Source organism: Contarinia nasturtii, unplaced genomic scaffold (genome assembly GCF_009176525.2).
Source record: "Contarinia nasturtii isolate CC-2019 unplaced genomic scaffold, AAFC_CNas_1.1 Cnas_scaffold_533, whole genome shotgun sequence".
NCBI classification, from domain to species: domain Eukaryota; kingdom Metazoa; phylum Arthropoda; class Insecta; order Diptera; family Cecidomyiidae; genus Contarinia; species Contarinia nasturtii.
This window is the reverse complement of record NW_022197885.1, coordinates 131,681-151,203: the sequence shown is the minus strand read 5'-3', so window position 1 is coordinate 151,203 and position 19,523 is coordinate 131,681. Positions and strand designations below refer to the sequence as shown.

General features: G+C 33.4%; 1 protein-coding gene across 1 annotated transcript; it reads left to right on the top strand.

Annotated features, from left to right (window-relative positions):
- The first annotated feature begins 4,416 nt into the window (after nt 1-4,416).
- LOC116339730 lies at nt 4,417-18,027 on the top strand. The gene is made up of 12 exons (XM_031765764.1): nt 4,417-4,523; nt 8,350-10,215; nt 11,343-11,501; nt 11,559-11,594; nt 11,671-11,823; nt 14,317-14,430; nt 14,547-14,621; nt 14,685-14,970; nt 15,045-15,128; nt 15,195-15,357; nt 15,429-15,539; nt 15,636-18,027. The coding sequence occupies exons 2-12, from the start codon at nt 9,726-9,728 to the stop codon at nt 17,829-17,831; spliced, it is 3,867 nt and encodes a 1,288-aa protein (XP_031621624.1). The 5' UTR covers nt 4,417-4,523; nt 8,350-9,725; the 3' UTR covers nt 17,832-18,027.
- Nucleotides 18,028-19,523: the final 1,496 nt, after the last annotated feature.

The window sequence follows — 19,523 nt, the reverse complement described above, 5'->3', positions numbered from 1 at the left end:
ATGAATTCAAACATATCGGTTACATCAAATACAGTTCTAACAAAATGAAATGAAGCAACATTTAAAGTAAGATTGAAAATGTCCTTTACGGATATGTGTACTCAACTGTTTTGCATCTGCATGCAGCTGAATAATTGCTCCAAGTCTCTCTTTTAGTGCTCTTTGCATTTCTTTGTCCTTATTAATCTTATTCAGATTTTCCAGTTCCATTTTCATATCTTTAACGAATGCTATCAATATATTGCACGAACCAAACGGTATAGCCAATTGGCCAATGTCATGATTGAGCAATGTATATGTAACTCCGGTTTGAAGAAAAATGGTAAATAAGTACCCTAATGGTGTCCTCCAGTTGTAAGGCTCACTTTTTGATAAATAATACTCATGGATAAATCGTTAATAAAAAAAAAATATTTATTGGACTCACGTAGCGTAAAACGGTAGTTCATAGTCCTTTGGTTCAAAATCCCTTGAAAAATAGGCGTGTAAAGTGAGAAGTAGTTTTGGCAAAATCAAGAAATAAATGGTTGCAGAACCGAAAATTTTTCTAAGTAACACAGAGAATTTCTCATTAATTTCATTTGTATGCTCGAAAATTTCTCTGGACTCTGGATTTGATAGTCCTGAAACAAATATTATATAGTGTAATATTATTATTATTATATCATCCAAATTATAAATAAATAAACTAAAAAAGAGATTATGATAAGCAATGATATGATAGAAAGATCTAACTAATGAAGCAAATGGCTGTTCAATAATAATGAAGAAATTGATGGCTTTGAGCTGTGAGGTGTTTATGCAGCAAAGAAAATCGTTGACTTGAATTTAATGTCAAACATGAAACTCTTATGAATACGAAACTTTGAATAAAAACTAATATTGGCATATACTTACGTGCTTGAATTGCATTTTGAAAAGTATCAACAAGCTTGAACAGCTTATTTGCGTTCCATGTAATAATTAGGAAATCCGAAAGTGAAACCATTATTGTGAGTAATGCATATATTGCTTCCGCATATTCTTCAAATGCGTCGGCGTCAATGCACAAAAATGCACTCGTTGCAATAAAAAAATGAAAAAGAAAAAAGAAAGCTGCAAGCGTTTTAAGATTTACCGGTTTATATTTTTCAAACGGTTTAGGTCGGCACACTCCCAAGTATTCGTATAGTTCTAGACATGTTTGAAACAATTTCATATTGAACTTGTATGATTCCAAACGATATCAAACGACAGCAGAACAAAAACTGTAGTTGAACTCAGTTTAATTTTCTTTTTATAGAGGATTTTACACAGAGGACTTCCGAGAAAAAATTATAAAGTATATAATTTGATGTAAGAAAGAAAAACAAAACGATTCTCCGTGTAATGCCATAATAGCAGTGGTATAAAATATTTAAAATTGATGAATGAGATGTGAATATTGTGTTTAAATTTGTATGAACGAATGCATAAATGCCCCTAGACTTCAATCATTTCATTATTACTTTATTTATTTCACATTTGAGTCTAGGGCCTTGTGTCCATGAACTAAGAGAACAAAGAGAGTGGCACCAGGTGACACCAAGTATACGACAATTTAACCAGCTGCAATGTGTATGGATTGCATTCATCGATGACATCTACACACAAAAAACACATAACAATTTTTTGTGCGCTATACCGAGTCTCCGAGAGTTTCATATAAGCCTGCCATGTAACAGTAGAAAATACAATTGAAAATATGATTTTTTTTTTCACTTTTTGTGTGCATTATACCAAGTCTCCGTGAGTTTCAGAAATACACAAAAAAATCGTGTTTTCGACTGTCTTTTTGCTGCTACATGGCAAGCTTAGTCTCGGAGACTTGGTATAACGCACAAAAATATTGAAAAAAAATTTGTTTACTAAAATTTATCCAAAAATAAATGAGACTTCGGATAAACTGAATTTTATGTCAAATCGTCTCATATTGACGTTAGGTGTCTTTCGTATCAATGAAATATTTTGTTAAAAAAATTTGCCAATCGACAAATGTATTACACCCGTTAGTTCGTATACTATTTCCACAAATTAATATTTAAGAATGAGAAATATATTGATTCATCACTTTCTTAATACTTTATTAATAAAGTTTTCGGTACGAATAAAAGAAATAAAAAATTTCATCAATAAAAGTTATGTAGAATCTAGAACGTGAGATTTCTCGCATAAGTCCATAGAGATGAGTTGGAATATAGTCAATTAATTATAATATAGTCAAGTTTTTTTTAAATTTCACTCAACGTTGTCATCCGTTTCAAATAAATTATTGTTTTTTTTTTTAAGTATCATAATCATATAAATGTATATTCTTGATGAGAACTACTATATTACTTTCTTCTCTTCTTTACCAGGAAAAGACAACTTGGATACTTCTATTATGAATGCACATATGAATGGGGTAGAATAAAAACTACTTCTCGAAAAATTGGTATTTTAAAACGAAACCTAATTTCAATAAAAAGTGAATCAATTTTTTTTTGTCCATTTGAAGTGAATCAAGAAAATTTTGTTCAATAAAAGTGAACCAAAAAAAAAATTTCACTCGGTTGATTCAGTGTAAAATACACTAAAATGAATTTTTTTTGGGTTCACTTTTATTGAACAAATTTTTTTTGGTTCACTTCAATTGGACAAAAAAAAATTGATTCACTTTTCATTGAAAGTTTTTTTTAGGTTTCGTGTTTAAACATTTTTCGAGAAGTAGTTTTTATTCTACCCCATTCATATGGACTTATTTTTTATCAGTAATAATTCAACTCGCCGGAAAACTTTGAAATAAAAACAAAATTTGAGTTGATTTCTTGTAATCGATAGTCAAATATATGGAAATATGTTCGTTGTTTCGTCGGTTTTTTTTTTAATTCGAAAATGTTCTTCCAAAAATTGTTCTAGTTTTTAATGATTTAGAATTAATTACCTTATCGAATCATACGATTTTCCGTTCAAATGAGTTTCACAGGGCAGTGAGAAACCTTTTAAAGAGCTATCTCCATGAAACTGTTAGTGGTTTTAAATTCATTTGAACAACTACGCTTCAATGGATATGTAATTGAAAAAAAGAAACACAATCGTCATGTCCACTGTGGTGTCAATATTAAAAATACGTATAATTGTTGTTGTCGTTTTGTTGCTGTCGAGATTCACACAATAAAATTCTAGCATCCGTTCACTTATCAAGATGAGTTTAAAAAAAATCATCAAACGAGTTTGATTAATTCAAGAGCTGGATTCATTTTGAAATCTTTTACAAAGTGATATTTTCTCTAAAAGCATTTAAAACATTTTTTTCTGGGTTTTTATTCATTGGCCTTTTAACTTTTCCGTCGCTTCCATTCTGTTTTCATTTCGCCGCGTTTTTTCCCACAAGGCAACGCCTTTTACAAAACGTTAATGCAACACAAACAAATTAACTGAATAATAAAACATAGAATTTTACTAACGAAAAACATCTTTACTTAATTGATGGCAGAGTGAGGAACTGTCGACGGATATAGTTTTCAATCTAATATATAAATAGACAGAAATTTATTTTATCGAAATTCGATGCAGAATTTCAATTTTGCCCTCTTTTTTATATGTTTCCTGTTCCGCGCATCCAAAGAATGCTAATGGAAATGAGATCACAACATTAAAATTCCGAATGACGTGATAACCGATTTCCAAACTTCTATTCGAGTCTTCAAGAAAGGCGATCCGTTGTTGTAGAGCATTAAAAATTCATTAGCTCCTTCACTAAAGCGACGTGAAATTGTTGTTACATTGAAAAATAATATCAGTTTTCTGCATAGAATGTACAAATATATTACGAGTGGATGTGATTGTGAATGCGGATGCAACAATGTTCAATGCATGAAAAAAAAAAAAGAGTGGCGAGTACAGTTCCAATGACGATAGTTGCCCGCGTTATATGTTTTGTGTGATGTAATGTCACGTTCAATAGAACAAACGTTTATGGCGATGAGCACGCTTGAGTATGTATTCGTCATTAAAAACGAATCGTTTCGTGTGTGTTATTGTTGTTTTTTTTCGCAATGCATTCAAAATGTTATTTTTAAAAATGGATTTCAGAGATTTGTTTACAAAAACTCTCACTCACGAAATATTCATTGGGCTTCGCCCTTCTTTGTGCCTCCACTTTATTTGTGTTTGTCAAAAATAACAAGAGCGCGCTCGAGTAAAATGACGAGAGAGCCGCACAAATGTACATGATTGGTGTGTATATGTATGCAATACACATTGAGATCGTCTGAAGTAGATACACTTTTCACTGATTCTATGCGAACGATGATGCTTGAGTCGAATGTGTGTGTGACACATCTGGTGTCAACGTATTCGACATTTCGACAAAGATCTTTTAATTTTTTCGTCACATCAGCGAAACATCGTGGGCCAGTTGATGATCAGTGCGCCGAACGATCGGTTTACGTTACTTTATTCAAAAAAATTTCGTAATTTAAAATCGGACGAAAAAAAACTTTAATTTCACTTCGTTCAATACGGTATGGTATACACGTGATGTTCATTTTTTTATAATATGTGCATTGAATTATCAAGTTGACAAAAGAGATTAGATTTTTTTGTTTATCAAAAAGTGTATTTGAAATTAAGCGAGAATAATTTTAAGCAAATTTTCTCGATTCATTCAAAATGAGGCAATATTTAATACGCAATTGACTAGTGAAACAAATAAAAATTGCCATTAAAATCCTTGAGTTCATTCATATATTTGAAAAACTGAATGTTTCAATAGGCAGCATGAATGGCAGCCAAATTTATCGATATTTAAGTGCTTGGATTTCATAAACATTCAACAAAGTTGGTTAACATTCAAAATATACAGACGTCAAATATTTTCAGTAAATACAGTGAAAAGTATTTTAGTGCACATTCTTCTCGACGAAAATACTTTCGCTCATTATTCAATGGGAATGAGACAATATTTGCAAAGAATTCAAATTTGTTTGCTCTATTGACTCTCAAACGAAGTTCATATATTTGAATTTGCTCAAGTATCATCATTTATTTGCAACGAAACATGCCAACGATATGGCCAGGCAAGGAATTCAATAATGTAATTGGATGTATTCAATTAATAGAATTGATGTATAAAAGCTCCTATATGCAACCAGATGATTTATAACTAGTCAAATGGATAGCTGTATTCGATGTATACAATAGAGTGAAACGGAAGCTCATTTTACAGATAATATATTTATTGGTAAGGACCGTACGTGGAAGCGAGTAAGTGTTCAATCATGCTGCAGCAAGTTTTAGATTCAAATCGAGTAGCAGGCATCCTCCTTTTTGAAAATATGCTCCACTAAACTTAGTCTAAGATGATGCATCGGTAAATATAAGTAAAATATTGTACCGCTTGAATTCTGATTTGCGTTGTGTAAATTATGCGACTGTAAAATGAACAAAAAAAATCCATTCAACATTTACCTCAATTATTGAAACAAGATACTTGTGTGTACGTATTTGATTTGAAATTGGACTCAATTTATTTTATCACGAGTGCAATAAGAAAAGTGCATCAACATTAAAATCAGCAGATGGAGGAAACCACATTCTGGTATTTCAAACACACACACACCAATCAAGTTTATATTCTGTTTGTTTCGAATCGATAGAACATTTTGTGCACAAAATATACATTGTAAAACACTTGAGCGTTGAAATTTATCTCCATCCTCTTAACCGAACGAAGAATTTAATGAAAAGCATTTTCACGATAAAGATTAAACCGACCGAATGGTTAGCAACCGAGAGGAACCGTCTCAACAGGAGAGAGTGGGATTGAGGCAGAGAGAATAAGTGGAAAAGAAGACACAATGAGACTAATGACGGAACATTTTCTAACAGGAATTAGTTCGCCCGATTTTTCCCCGCATCCATCGTCGTCCTTGGCCGTTGTTGAGCCATCTGAAAAGAATGACTGGAAATAGAAAGGAAAACGCATCGAAACGAAAATGTTTAAGTTAAAATGTGAAAATAAATAAATGTGCACAGCACGCGATTATTGCACTTGTTCAACATTGCCCTACGTATTACAATATGATTGGAGTCGAAAGATTGTATATATTAATGCCATTTCGTGCGATGCAATTTAAGCAAATGAAAATACGATATACACTCTACACCAACACTGTCCGGATTTAAGCTAGAGAAAGAGAGACGGAGAGATACGGAACGAAAATCGAAAGCAAACATGCATTTACAGCCCTCGTTTCGAACGCATGCCACAACATTTTCAACATCAACAACAAAAATAATAATTAAACGAGCGCAGAAAAAAAAACCGATTGCATTGACACACAACTTTACAAGCATAAGCACATACAGTTGCCGAGTCAGTAATGTATCGCGTGCACACATTAATTAGCTGTATCAAGCAATCTTGGTTGCTTTTCCATCGTAAATCTTCAAAACTCTTAAACTCATTTCAGTTTTTCGCGTACTGAAGAAAATGATCGCGGCAAATGTCGACCGTGCATTCAACATCTAGATTCACGAGTTTCTGCTAAACAAGGATTTAAAATTAACATACACAAAAATACAACAACAGCGCACGATAATCGAAAGGCCTCAAATTCTAAAAATGAGTCTCTATTTATCATCGAAAATACGTGGATTATTAGTAGATCCATTTCAGGTTGAAAATAAGAAAAATTGCCGCTTTCCCCTTGATTCACTTAGTATTTTCCTGATTTGCTCGATAGAATGTGGGAAATTCACAAAATATTCTCATTCTTAACGGGGAAAAATGTGATGTTTTTTTTGCACGAAAAGGCTAAAATTAAAAGCAACGATGACACTTAATATACATATTTTAACATATTTGAATGTATCTACAGTTCTACACACATATCTGAAAAAAGTCGAAAAACATTTCTCATGTAAACTTTTTTTTTCGGTGCTATATTTAGTTTAGCAATTTATAGGTGTGTATGTGTTTCTTAATATTTTTTGCGCGCATATGTGTCACCGCATCAATATCTCAGAGAGTATGCGAACGAAGAAGAGTCAACAACAAACATTTCACAAAACAAAAACGACAACGGCAACAACAACGTAAGCAGCGGCGGCAACAGCAGCAACCAAAGCATTAGCAATTGCACAAGAAGTTAGAAGAAACGAACATAATCATAATAAATGAGCAATATCCCGTATTTTTCTTCGTTCGGTTTGTGGATGTGAAGATTATGTGTGTGGTTTCGAGGTGCCATGAATAACGGTGAGATTTTGCGGTTGTCGCCCGTACAGTATCTTTTTTTTCGTTCGCCTGCTCTTCTCGAACGCATCACCACACAATTCAAAATGACAACTACTCTGTACATATGCGACAATTTTACATAAAATGCGCATATATACGCTCTTTCTGCAAAATTAATGTCATTATCCATTTGAATTCTCACCGAATGGTTTCTCAGGAATATTTTAATCTTTTGTGCAAAGCAAAGAAGATAGATTTTTGTTCTTGCAACACCGAAGTTTAAAAAGAAAAAAAAAAAAAAACAGAATCATATATGATGAGCACAAATTTACAGAGCAAAATGTCAAAGAAGAGATGCATAATTAGGAAAGTGCATCGCATATGCTCTAATAAATGACGGTAATGAACAGTCAAGATTTGCAAACAACTTGCAGAGAAGAGAAGGAACATGTAAAAAAACAAATGCACAAAGAATCGGATCGTCATTTAATCTATTTTTAAACTTACGCATTTACAACTTTACACCAAACATCTATCTATACACATCTATACATGTGAAACAAAAAAAAAACTCCGAATGTATTCTGCATTTTATGACTTTCTGTTCCTTTTTTTCCTCTGATTTTAATAAATATACATACTGCACTTATGCATCTGTTCGATGCTATTCACATTTCCAGATCCAGATGACAAGCGATTTTGATTTGAACATTTCTTCTTCATTATAATAAATCGACTAACAAACAAACACGCGATCAAAAAGATGACTTAAAACGCAAAATGTGTTTTGTTTTTACGTATTCTCTCTTTGAACAGCGGAAAAGAAACGCGCGAGCGACATAAACATGTAAAATGCCATACCAAAATTATCTTTAAACTTCCGAATGAAAATGATAAAAAACGAAATTCGCTGAATTTAGACTGTTTCTAGTTGAAATTATATAGTCTCATAAAACGTTTATCATATATAAAAGTTCGGCTACCAATTAAAGACAGCGAAAACGTATTTATGTTCAAATGCATATACACCAATTTAAAATAACTAATAAGGCATTTATTTGTTTATATTTTAACGCTTTGAAACCAAACTGTTTATCTCTTTTTCATAGAATTCTTTGCAGTTCAATGAGCATAGTGATTTGGCGACGAAATGTATGTCCAAAAGAAGTTATACGACCAACATCTACTTTCAATGTCACGCTACACACATCAATCTATATTATTATTTTTAGCGAAACCAAAATGAAAAACCCAAAAGTGAATAGCTGGAATTCTTGTGAAAAATAGCACAAAAAAAAGAAATTTAAAAATAAACGGTCGAGTATCGTGAATTCGGTGACTAATGATGTAAGCGTGTTAGCGAGCATGACAATCCGTTCGCATGTGTAAACACAATCGTCAATAAGTTTGTTTTGTTCAGTGATTTGCCTGTTCTTAAAAGTTAATGAATTGAAAGAAACATTTTCGAAATTGAAAAGTAAGCTTGTTGATGTTGAAACTCTTGAATTGTCGGAATTTATCCTGTTATTATGTTACACTGGAGACGCATCCAAAAATGCCGAAGTAATAAAGTATTCAAAGTATGAAGTGTGTGTGTGTGAAAAGTAGCTAAGAAAAATGCCAAAAGTGAAAATATGCGTATGAGGTTTCTTTCAAATAAATAAAGTGGATTCCCCGAACACAAAAGGATTCAAATGAACTGTGTCATTGGGATTGAAACGAATCACTCGATAAAAGAGGGGAAAGAGAAGAAAACCACACAATATGCGTAAAGTATTGAGTTTAAAATTTGACGTATGCAATTGTAAAATGTTCTTAGTGCCAAAATCAGAAGCACCAAAAACTCTCAAGACAATTTTATTCGCATAGTGAAAAAAAGAAGAGGAAGGCAAATTTCTATTTAAAAAACACTTTAAAAATACTGTCGTTGACTTTGTGCAAGCGCACACGTGTGCGAATGTGTGTTGTGTATTCAATTCAAAGTTCAGTAAACATTTTTTTTTATCTCTTCTGATTCTTCTGTGAAAACATCGACAGTGCTTGAGTGTAAATCAGGGGATTTTCCAACGCCGCCCACAGATCAATCATTCGAATGTATTGGTTCGCATTGAATGTTTTGTATTGAGTAAATCAGCTGAAAAATCATGTGATAAATTCGTATGTGAATATATACGTTGAATTGAAATGTATAACTGATACATGATATATGAATTGTAAGTGACAAATAAAAAGTGAGTGAGTGAGTGAGAGACATAGACTGAATAGAGATTCTCATTGATGCTCCCGAGGGAAACATTCGATATAATTAACGATGATATTATGTGAAAAGGAATCTAGTGCAAGTGTATTGTCGTCGTTGTGACGACTCAAAAAGAGATGTATCTTAATTGAATGATTTAAGGATAGCGTGCATCCAACAATAACGTGAAAAAGCAAAAAAAAAACAAAAGTTGGAAAAAGAAGAAGCAACGGAAACCACGTCAATATGATATCGTTGAGAGAAATTTGTTGTTTATTCATGGTGATGATTATATTCAGCTGTTCATTTTCAGCGAATGGCATGTTCAATCGCGATGACATAAAAGCAACGGATTTTCTGAATCAGGTCAAAGAAAATCCGTACAAAGTGCGAAAAACAAGAAACACAAATGATAATGAATATTACGACGATGAATTTGTAATGGAGGATATGAAATTGGTGCAACAAGATCAACCAGCATTCGTTCGCCAATCGAAATTGTATGGACAAATGCAAAAGGAGTCACCAGTTTCACAAGAAAATTTTGAATCAAAACGACGTGGAAATGCACTACTCTCAAATTTACAATTTACCAAAGAAGTATGGATAAAACAGGGCCGATTAAAAGGTTTCGTACGAACCATGCACCCACAAACTGGTTTGAAAAATGTACGACAGTATTTGGGCATTCCATATGCAGCCGCTCCAATCGGAAATGCACGATTCATGCCACCAGGTTTGTAATTTTCATTTTTCCATACGAAATTTAACCATTTTACTATCACCAACACACGGACAGAGAAAATATTTCCAAAACAAACAAAAAAATCGAATAGAATGTCCATATACGATAGATGTAAACGAGCATTTTACGTGCCAACAACAAACAAATTAGTAAACAGTTTTGCATTGGGCTTTCGTGCATAAAAACGGAAGCATTACTATTTTTACCATTGATTGGAATGTAGTTCAGTATATCCCTTTCGGCTTGCTGTGCACCACAATGTACACGAGCAAAATTTCAAGAATGCTCCATTTGAGTGTATCAAATAGTGAAAATAGACATGACCGACGAAACATGCATACATGAATAGCAACTGAAAAAAGAATACATGAACATCAAACTGCATTCCACTCACTGGGAGATAGAGAGGGAGAGCGAGAGAATGAGTGCGTCAAATAAGCGACCGTCGAGTAAATGTAAAGTGAATGTGTTTATCAAATAGAAAACCCATTGTTTTGCCCATTTGTACTTTTTATAAACAGTACTGTGAGAGTGTATTGTATATTTATATCGATTGGTCGTCTATCGACAGCTGATGAAATGTGCGAATTATGCACTTTTATTCGTGCGATGCAATCATTCTTGTTTTTCTTTGCGTGCATATTTTCCCATCCGTTTACTATTTTACCAAATGATGAAAGTTTTTCAATTGAATTTCGAGTTTTGTTTGTATGTTTTTTCTTAAAACATGACTACATTAGCTCTGTATTCACTAAGACCGCGGATCGTCGCACTTAATTACGGTTCTGGATGAGTTGCAAAAGAGTTGCTTCTTCGCTTCAGATTCTATTTTTATAGCAATGTTCACACTTCGTAAAATTGCTTATTATTGCTCCTGTTTTAGCTCTTCTTTCGTTTTCTGTATGAAAAAAAAACATGACTATAAATCATGCGGCTTTCATAAATTCAAGACAAAGATGATATAGTTTAAAGATTATGAAATGCAAAAGAATTAATGACTTTAACGAGTTTTGACGTACGCTTTGATTGATCTTTTTTCTGAATTTTATTCTTGGAAAGCCAAGCGTCAACCTTGCCATATTTGAGTATAATTTTTAAATTAAAATAATTTGTTTTAGGTGCGCCACCGCCATGGAATGGCTTGAAAATAGCAGTTGATTTGTCTCCAGTGTGTCCACAAAATCTACCATCGCTGAATAATAGTCAGCAACATTTGACCACGGGCAGATTTAACCATTTGAAACGTTTAATGCGATACTTGCAAAATGAAAGCGAAGGTATACGATTGTAAATTACAAATTTAAAGTTTTTTTTAAATTTTATTTCCTATTTAGATTGTCTCTTTCTAAATCTGTTTGTGCCCGAATGGTGTAAGTATTGATTTTTGGTTGCGGAAATAAAACGAAATATATTACCGGATGATGAGATAAATGTTCATATTTTTAGCTGGCATTGGTCCGAGACCTATTTATCCGGTTATCGTGTTCGTTCATGGTGAATCATATGAATGGAACAGTGGCAACGCCTACGATGGCTCAATCCTTTCAAGTTACGGTCAAGTTATTGTGGTAACATTGAATTATCGCCTCGGCATTTTGGGTAAGTTTTATTTTTATGGAAAGCAGTTTTAATGAATTTGCACGAATTTAAATTGTATGCATAATCCTCTTGATGTACATCGTACAACGAAGTTTTAAGAATTTAATTGTTAATATTATTCAATCATTTCTATGCAAACAAAGTGAAAGACAGATGGAAAACTTTTTCTACGGCATATAACATTTTTAATTAACTTCAATGGGAATTCGATTCAAGTAAAGCTTTATTGGAAAATAGCTTTGTGAAACCACTCGAAAATTGAAGCAAATACAATAGTATAGTTTAACTTTGATTTTATATTCAATAGCAGTGGATGAATATACGGTGATTGAATGTTTTCACCGTGTTGCCGTTGCTTATTTGCATCTATATCTATATTAATCTTGTTATCTGCTGGTGAACAATAACTACCGAACAAAAACTCCATCCCGCCAGATGGAATTGTTATTTTCCATTTGGGTTATTGACTACAAAATTAACCGGATGCGGTACACTTTGAAATGGAATTTCTATTGTATATTCAAGCATACACATCAAACATGGTATTTGGTTGTTCACAAAAGCAGTAAATATGCCGTAATTGAAACATTTTCTTTAATTTAATCGCGTTCACATACCTATTGTGAATTTTACTTCAAACACTACTTTGCTGTCAACCTGGACTGCTTTACTTCGATTGTGAAGCAAACACATTATACGCATCGTTTACTGGTGTTGAAATTTTTGTCGAAGTACCCAAAGCTTTTTTTGTTAGCAATCAATCTTAATTGACAGATGGTTTTGGTTGGCAAAATGAAGTCGACAGCAAGCCTTTTGGCGTCATGAAAAATGAATTTCAATGACTTTTTGACGTCACAAACTTCTAATTGGAATAAATGGATGTAAATTGAAAACTTTACGATTTCCACCATCCCAAGCACTTCAATTCATTTCTCAGTATTACTGACAGTTTAGAAAATAGTTTATAATTCATATCCACCAGAAGACGTCATTGATACGTACAACTTAATTGGAGGCATTCGTATTTCAAATTTACAGAAACGGAAAATCAATGGAAATTTGTTTATTTTTATATTTAATTTGAAATATGAATGCCTAATCGTATATTATAGATCCTTCGAATAAATTTTCAGACGAAAAATAATCATCGAAAACTGAAAAATTGAGTTTAGAAGAATCAACACATTCGACACAGATTTCCTGTGAGTGCACTTTCGAAACTAAAATAATTTAACTTATTATATTTTAGTTTGCAATGTTATTGAAGAAAAAAGCGATTGTTTTGACATGCTCAAAATGAAATCTAAATTTCCATATATTTTATAATCAGAACCTTTTCACGGAATCGATACGAAATTCATCGGTGAACAATTTTTAGATCATGTAAAATAATTCAATGCAAACATTGTTACAAAATAGACAAATATGACGAGCAATATATATTCAATGATGCATGCAAATATAAATAATGCAAAAGGTACATTGTTTAAAGTTTAGTTTGGTGTATACATTTGTTTTCTATTCATATTGTTATTTTATTTTGTGTGCAATTCTAAATTTGGTGGGTACTCACAACAAATTGATTTTTGATTGAAAGAGAAACGAAACTCATACATTGTATATAATCATCTACTGACATGTTTTATTGTATTGCTGATTCCATCCTTCTCTTTTCCACTCTCCATGTGGCTCGGACATGAACAATACAGTAATTATTTATGCAAACGAGCTTAGCTTTGGCCGAAACCAAAATAAATCTCCACTTCAATGTTGCGAGAGTGAGAGTGGGCGCAATTTTAAGTAGAAAAGTAGGATGTTCCCATTCCACTGGATTTATTATTAGCATTAAGAGATGAGCAGCAAAATAAATACCAAATGTGGTTACAATTAACCCATTTCCATGCAAAGCGAAAACTTTTTTTTGTTATTTTTGAAATATGTGATACTATGAAATTTACAAAACTCTTCTCATTCACACTAATATACGTGCATTTGCATTTTACCTGATATGCACACACGGTACGCTACATATTTCCAGTGTTATTTCATGTTCGCCACTTTAAACTGGCCAAAATCTGCAAGCACTTAACTGAAATTACTGTACTGGATAATGTGAAATAGAGTATTGAAATGTATTCACCAACCGAATATAATCGCTCTAAGCTCACTATTAGGTGAAATCGAGATTGATTTGTGGATGTAAATTGCAAACATAAGAATTCTCAACATTTGCCAGTGTTATTGTATTAAACCACTTCAAAGCTTGTGCTTTCATCATTAAAGTGTGCCACTGTGTTGATACAAATAATTTAATCACAACTTTGGAATGGAAGCCTTAAATTGAAATATGCACACCCGCCGGAGAGAATTCATAAAATGAAATAAAGTGTTTTGCATACAAAACTTGGAAAATTCGTTACCCTTTATACGAGTGTAAAGTGTGTACAGTACACTGTGATGCCAAAAATGTATTTATATTCAAACTTTGTTTAGGTTTCCTTCAACCGGGAACAACGGGTCAAACGACAAGCAATTTTGGATTATTGGATCAAATAGCTGCCTTACAATGGGTAAAAGAAAATATTGCCGCATTCGGCGGAGACGTTGGTAAATATTAATTATACAAAGCAAATTCATTTCATTTTCTTCGTCTTCGAGTAGATACGAAATACAACAAATTTTATTAGGATTTAATCGAAACGTATTTCTTTAATTTAATTCAGGATCAGTAACACTTATGGGATCGGGCACGGGTTCTGCTTGTATCAATCTATTGATGTTATCCCCTGTTGCACAAAGTAAACAATTAAATTGTGACATGGATTAAAAGTTGAATGTTAAATTATAATCATTTCCATTAGGTTTATTTCATCGAGCTATTTTAATGTCTGGATCGGCGATGGCTGATTGGGCAATATCAAATCATCCACAACAAGCAACAATGCAAGTGTTACATAAACTGGATTGTCCGATGCGTGACGATAACACAATGTTAACATGTTTACAACAAAAACGGTATCAAGACATTTTGAAAGTTCAAGTGTCATCGCCCGAATTCACAACTACGTTTGGTCCGATTGTTGACAAAACCATTGTTCCAAATGATCCACAGAAAATGATGCAACATCATGAAGGTGGATTTAAAAGGTTTGCACAAATTGGTGTCGGTGACGAATGAAATGAACATTGATAAAATTCAATTTTAAATATTTAATTGGCAGATACGACATTTTATTTGGTGTAACCGAAAATGAATCCTACAACAGCATCAATGCAATCGGCATAATGCATGGATTACTAGAAAGGTATTCAATATATACGCGAATTAACGAAAACATTAATAACTTTTTTAAAACAATAATTTCCAACAGTGAACGTGATGGTTATTTGAGATTTTATATGCAAAATCGTTTCGATCGACCAGATGTTGTAATGGATTTGGCATTGAATACATATAAAGCAAATATTTGCACAAATCCAAAGAATCCAACGCCAGAGGAGAATCGAGATATCGTACTGGAAATATTATCGGATGTAAGATAAGCATCAAATGAATTTTATTTGATTGGATTTCAATGTTTTTGTTGTTGTTGTCTTCTTTGCAGGCACGTTTCGTTGCACCATTGATACAAACAGGCAACTATCATTCCAAGGCCAATCCTCGTACATACATGTACCTTTTTAGTCACATCAGCAAAGCGGGAGATTATCCAAATGTAAGTCAATTAAAAAAAAAAAACTTAAAATTTCGTTACGAACCCATTTATGCCACGCATTCAGAAGCTAAAGAGAAATGTTACCATTATTTATAGTTATCACAAAGCATAGCTGGTGAAGAATTACCATATGTATTTGGTGCTCCACTGGCATCGGCACGTCCATTCCCAACAAGCTATACACCACATGAACGGCTGTTGAGTGAAGAGATTATGGTCTATTGGACGAACTTTGCGAAAACCGGAAATCCAAAGGCACCCGGTCGCGATCATTTTCTAAATTTAGATCCATCAAATTGGGACCAATATGAACTTGATTGGATACCATTTTCAGCGAACAATCCAAGCTATTTAAATATTGGTATACCGCCCGTTGTATCAACCACGTTATATCGTCAACAGTATATGAATTTTTGGAATAATATTTTAAACGATCAAATGAATGGTGATGGAAAATCAATACAAATGCCATCCGAACATTCGACCATTGAAAATACATCATTTATGAAACCATTAATGCCACATGTCAACTATTTGGAAAAGTCCACAATCAATCCGATACGAAAGCTACAGCAACTATTAAACAGCGGACCAAATCGATCTGATATGTATGCAACGCAATCAACCGTTGAACCGCCACAAATTTATGATGCCGTTACAGCGTCTGAAGGAAACACATTTGTGCTTGGCGATAATCAAATTATCGTAAAAGCTGATTCAACATTGAATGTTTTAATTGCAATGGTCATCATTTTTCTGGTCATTAATGTTATAATTATAAGCATTTATTTGGTGCGACGAAATTATTTCAAAAAAAATCTAAAACAAAAGCTCGATATTTTATCGCTGGACGGAACGACAGACGATGATTTGAAACGGTCAAATAAATTCAATGACGGCGATGAGAGTTTCATTTTGGACATTGTACGACGGAAAAATGAATACGTACCCGTTAAACGTTATCATTCCCCCATTAATGGCTTTCTATTGACACGTCATTACAGTACGAGCACCGTTGATACACATACAAAGGTATCCGATTGGATTTCGCACGAAGTCAATCGACAGAGTCCACATTTTCGATCAAAATCACCATCATTTTCATTCGGTACAACGAATCAATTCTTTGGCAAAAAGACAGACGATATTAATGGCATTGATAATGGTGCACAAATTGAACGACAACCCATTGAGTTGATGAAATCAAAATCGTTTGAATTGAATAGAAAGAATGAATTCACATGCCAAGAATTGGATGAACGAATGCCAATGTTTGACAGAGTCATTGCATCGAATGTAGAAAATGCACCAGAAACATCAACATGCGTTCTACAAATTGAACATCGGCACACAAATTCCGATCCGGCTAAAATGGCAAAACCAACAACAACATTTGCACAAAATCCAAATGAAAAAGTGACCAGTTTTATTGAAGATGTTGTTGATGTGAATGTCACATCACGCGATGAATGCGATGGTGCACACTTTCCATTGACACCAGAAGAAACATTACAAATCTATCAAATGCGAAATTATCCAAAAGTTTTACCAAAATATCCATCAAATCAAAACAGTGAATATGTGTCGTCGTCATCATTTAAAAGGCGTAGCATGCCATCGTTTCAGCACATGATAAATACATATGCACGAGCACCGCCGGTTCCACCGCCCCGAACAACATCAACGCTCGATCGAATGATGGCAATGCGTCGGTCGGACAGTAATAAAAGTGAACCATTGGTGCCGGTTATGGCACAACCAATTCCAGAATCACCGGAAGAGCCGGAAACCATTTCAATAGCTGCACTTCATGTTGGACCTTTATTGCCGGGTTCAAAGGAGAATTTATATTCAACAGTGAAACGAAAGAAATTTACTCTTGAAGATAAACAACCATGCATTATTGCCGCTCAAATTGAAACAGAAAGCGAACCAATTCTGCTGAAGCCGTTGACTGAAGAAAAATGCAATGAAATAGTAAAAGACACAGCTACACAACAACCAAAATCAATTATGAAACGTCAGTTTTCACGACAAAGTTCAGCGGATGGTGGTTCAATATCAGGCCAAGTATTACCAACAAAAATTCCCATTTTAAGTCGATTAGGTGCATGCGGAAAGAGTAGCAGTAGTAATAGCTCAAGTAGTTATAGTGATAATAAGTCAAATAGTGATCCGAGTACTGATGATTCGGCCAAGGATTTAATTGCCGAATTAGATCGTTCGGCTGCCTCAATTACATCGTCCGTGGACACATGCTCGAGCGCTGAAACAATTAAGCAAATATTCTAACAGAGAGAAGAAAAAAGAATGAAACACACAGGCTAACTTACTATTAGATTAAATCAATTGAAATCAGTATCACATACGTAATTATAGAATGGATTATAATTGTGCGCATCTTTAGTTTGGGCTCAAGAATTTATGTTTTAATAATTTACTTGAATAACAAAAAATTTCCTTTTGCAATAAATTTTCATTTGGGTTTTGTTTTTTTTCGTCTTCTTCATCTCTTTCGTTCATGTCTGCAAAATAGTTAAAACCGATTATTGCATTGGGTAAGTGGCGAAAGAACGGATATAAAAGTTTCGATTGAATTTAGTAAAGATCATACGTGTGAGGCTGAATATTTCATTAGTAAAGAAATAACACAAAAAAGTAGAGTGCCGCCTGCCGCACTCTGATCACAAATCAACGCCCGTAAACTTAAAATTGGAAAACTTTCTTTTTCAAGATTTATATTTTCAACTTTAATTATACACAATGCGTGTACATTTCAACACGAGCTGTTGTACGATATTTTCCTGTTAACGGTAATATCAAGAGGTTTAGTGTGGTTGTCGCTGTTGCAACCATGACTTTATCCAAAATGTAATTCTCTCACTTTTGTACGGAACATTTTGCGGAATTTTGCTTATTTAATCGGCGTTTTTGGTTGGAAATTTGTTAAACACCCGATTATGAGAATTACGTACCTGAGAAATTTTCTGCACACTTTACACCTGGATACATCGAAACTATTTCCAACACGTAAAGCGCACAAGAACATCGAATAACATATTTATTATATTTGCGACGAACTTTGACCATTTCGAAATAGAAATAATTGTCACAATTTACAAATGGTTGCCACCGTGAAGCGGCACAGTCTTGAATACTGGGATTTTCTCCAATTTTATATTGCTATCGAAGACGAATGAAAATATTGGCGTTCAAAACTTTTTTTTCGCGCAAAATAAAATTAATTGTTTCGGTTTTCGATTTTAGTGAATGGACTCTGAACGTTCAACGAATCGCAATGCAAATCATCCAAAACAAAAGCCGAACGAAAAACAAAAATCATACTAGACACAACCATTACATTACTATTGTTATAGTTCTATTATCAAGAGACTACCGACTTCTCATATATGCATATTCACTACCAAAAACTTTAAAAGTTCTCCGTTGAGAATTTACTGGTGCAGAAATTTATAAGTAAGAGGTAAGTATGACGATTATTATTCATGTAAACCGCGCTCCTCATTCACTCTCTCGTCCTCTTCGTGTTGCTGCTCTACTTTCGCCGAAGTATAAGAATGAAAGAAAAAGTATACTCAAATCGGTTCACGTATTTGTTCCAGACAGAGAACAAAAGAAAGGGAAAGAACAAGGAAAAATTATTCAATAACATTCACAGTTTTTAAATTAAGTTTTTCGATTCGCTAAAAAAGAAGAGAATGTATTCTTACAGTAAGTTTATGTGTTTATAAAGAGCTTTTCAGTTCATTCAAACGGAAAAAAGTAAGTTCGCGAAAACTGAAAGAATGTGGAACGGCGGCATTTTGTTTATAATTTGACTCTTTTTTCAGCATTTACATCAATTTGCATTTAAATCATAAAGTTTGTCAGCTTCAACCTCAGATCCAGAATATTTTCGAAAAATCAGCTTTTTATGGAAAATATTACAATTTCGAAAAAAATGTCAAACTCAATAATAATGAG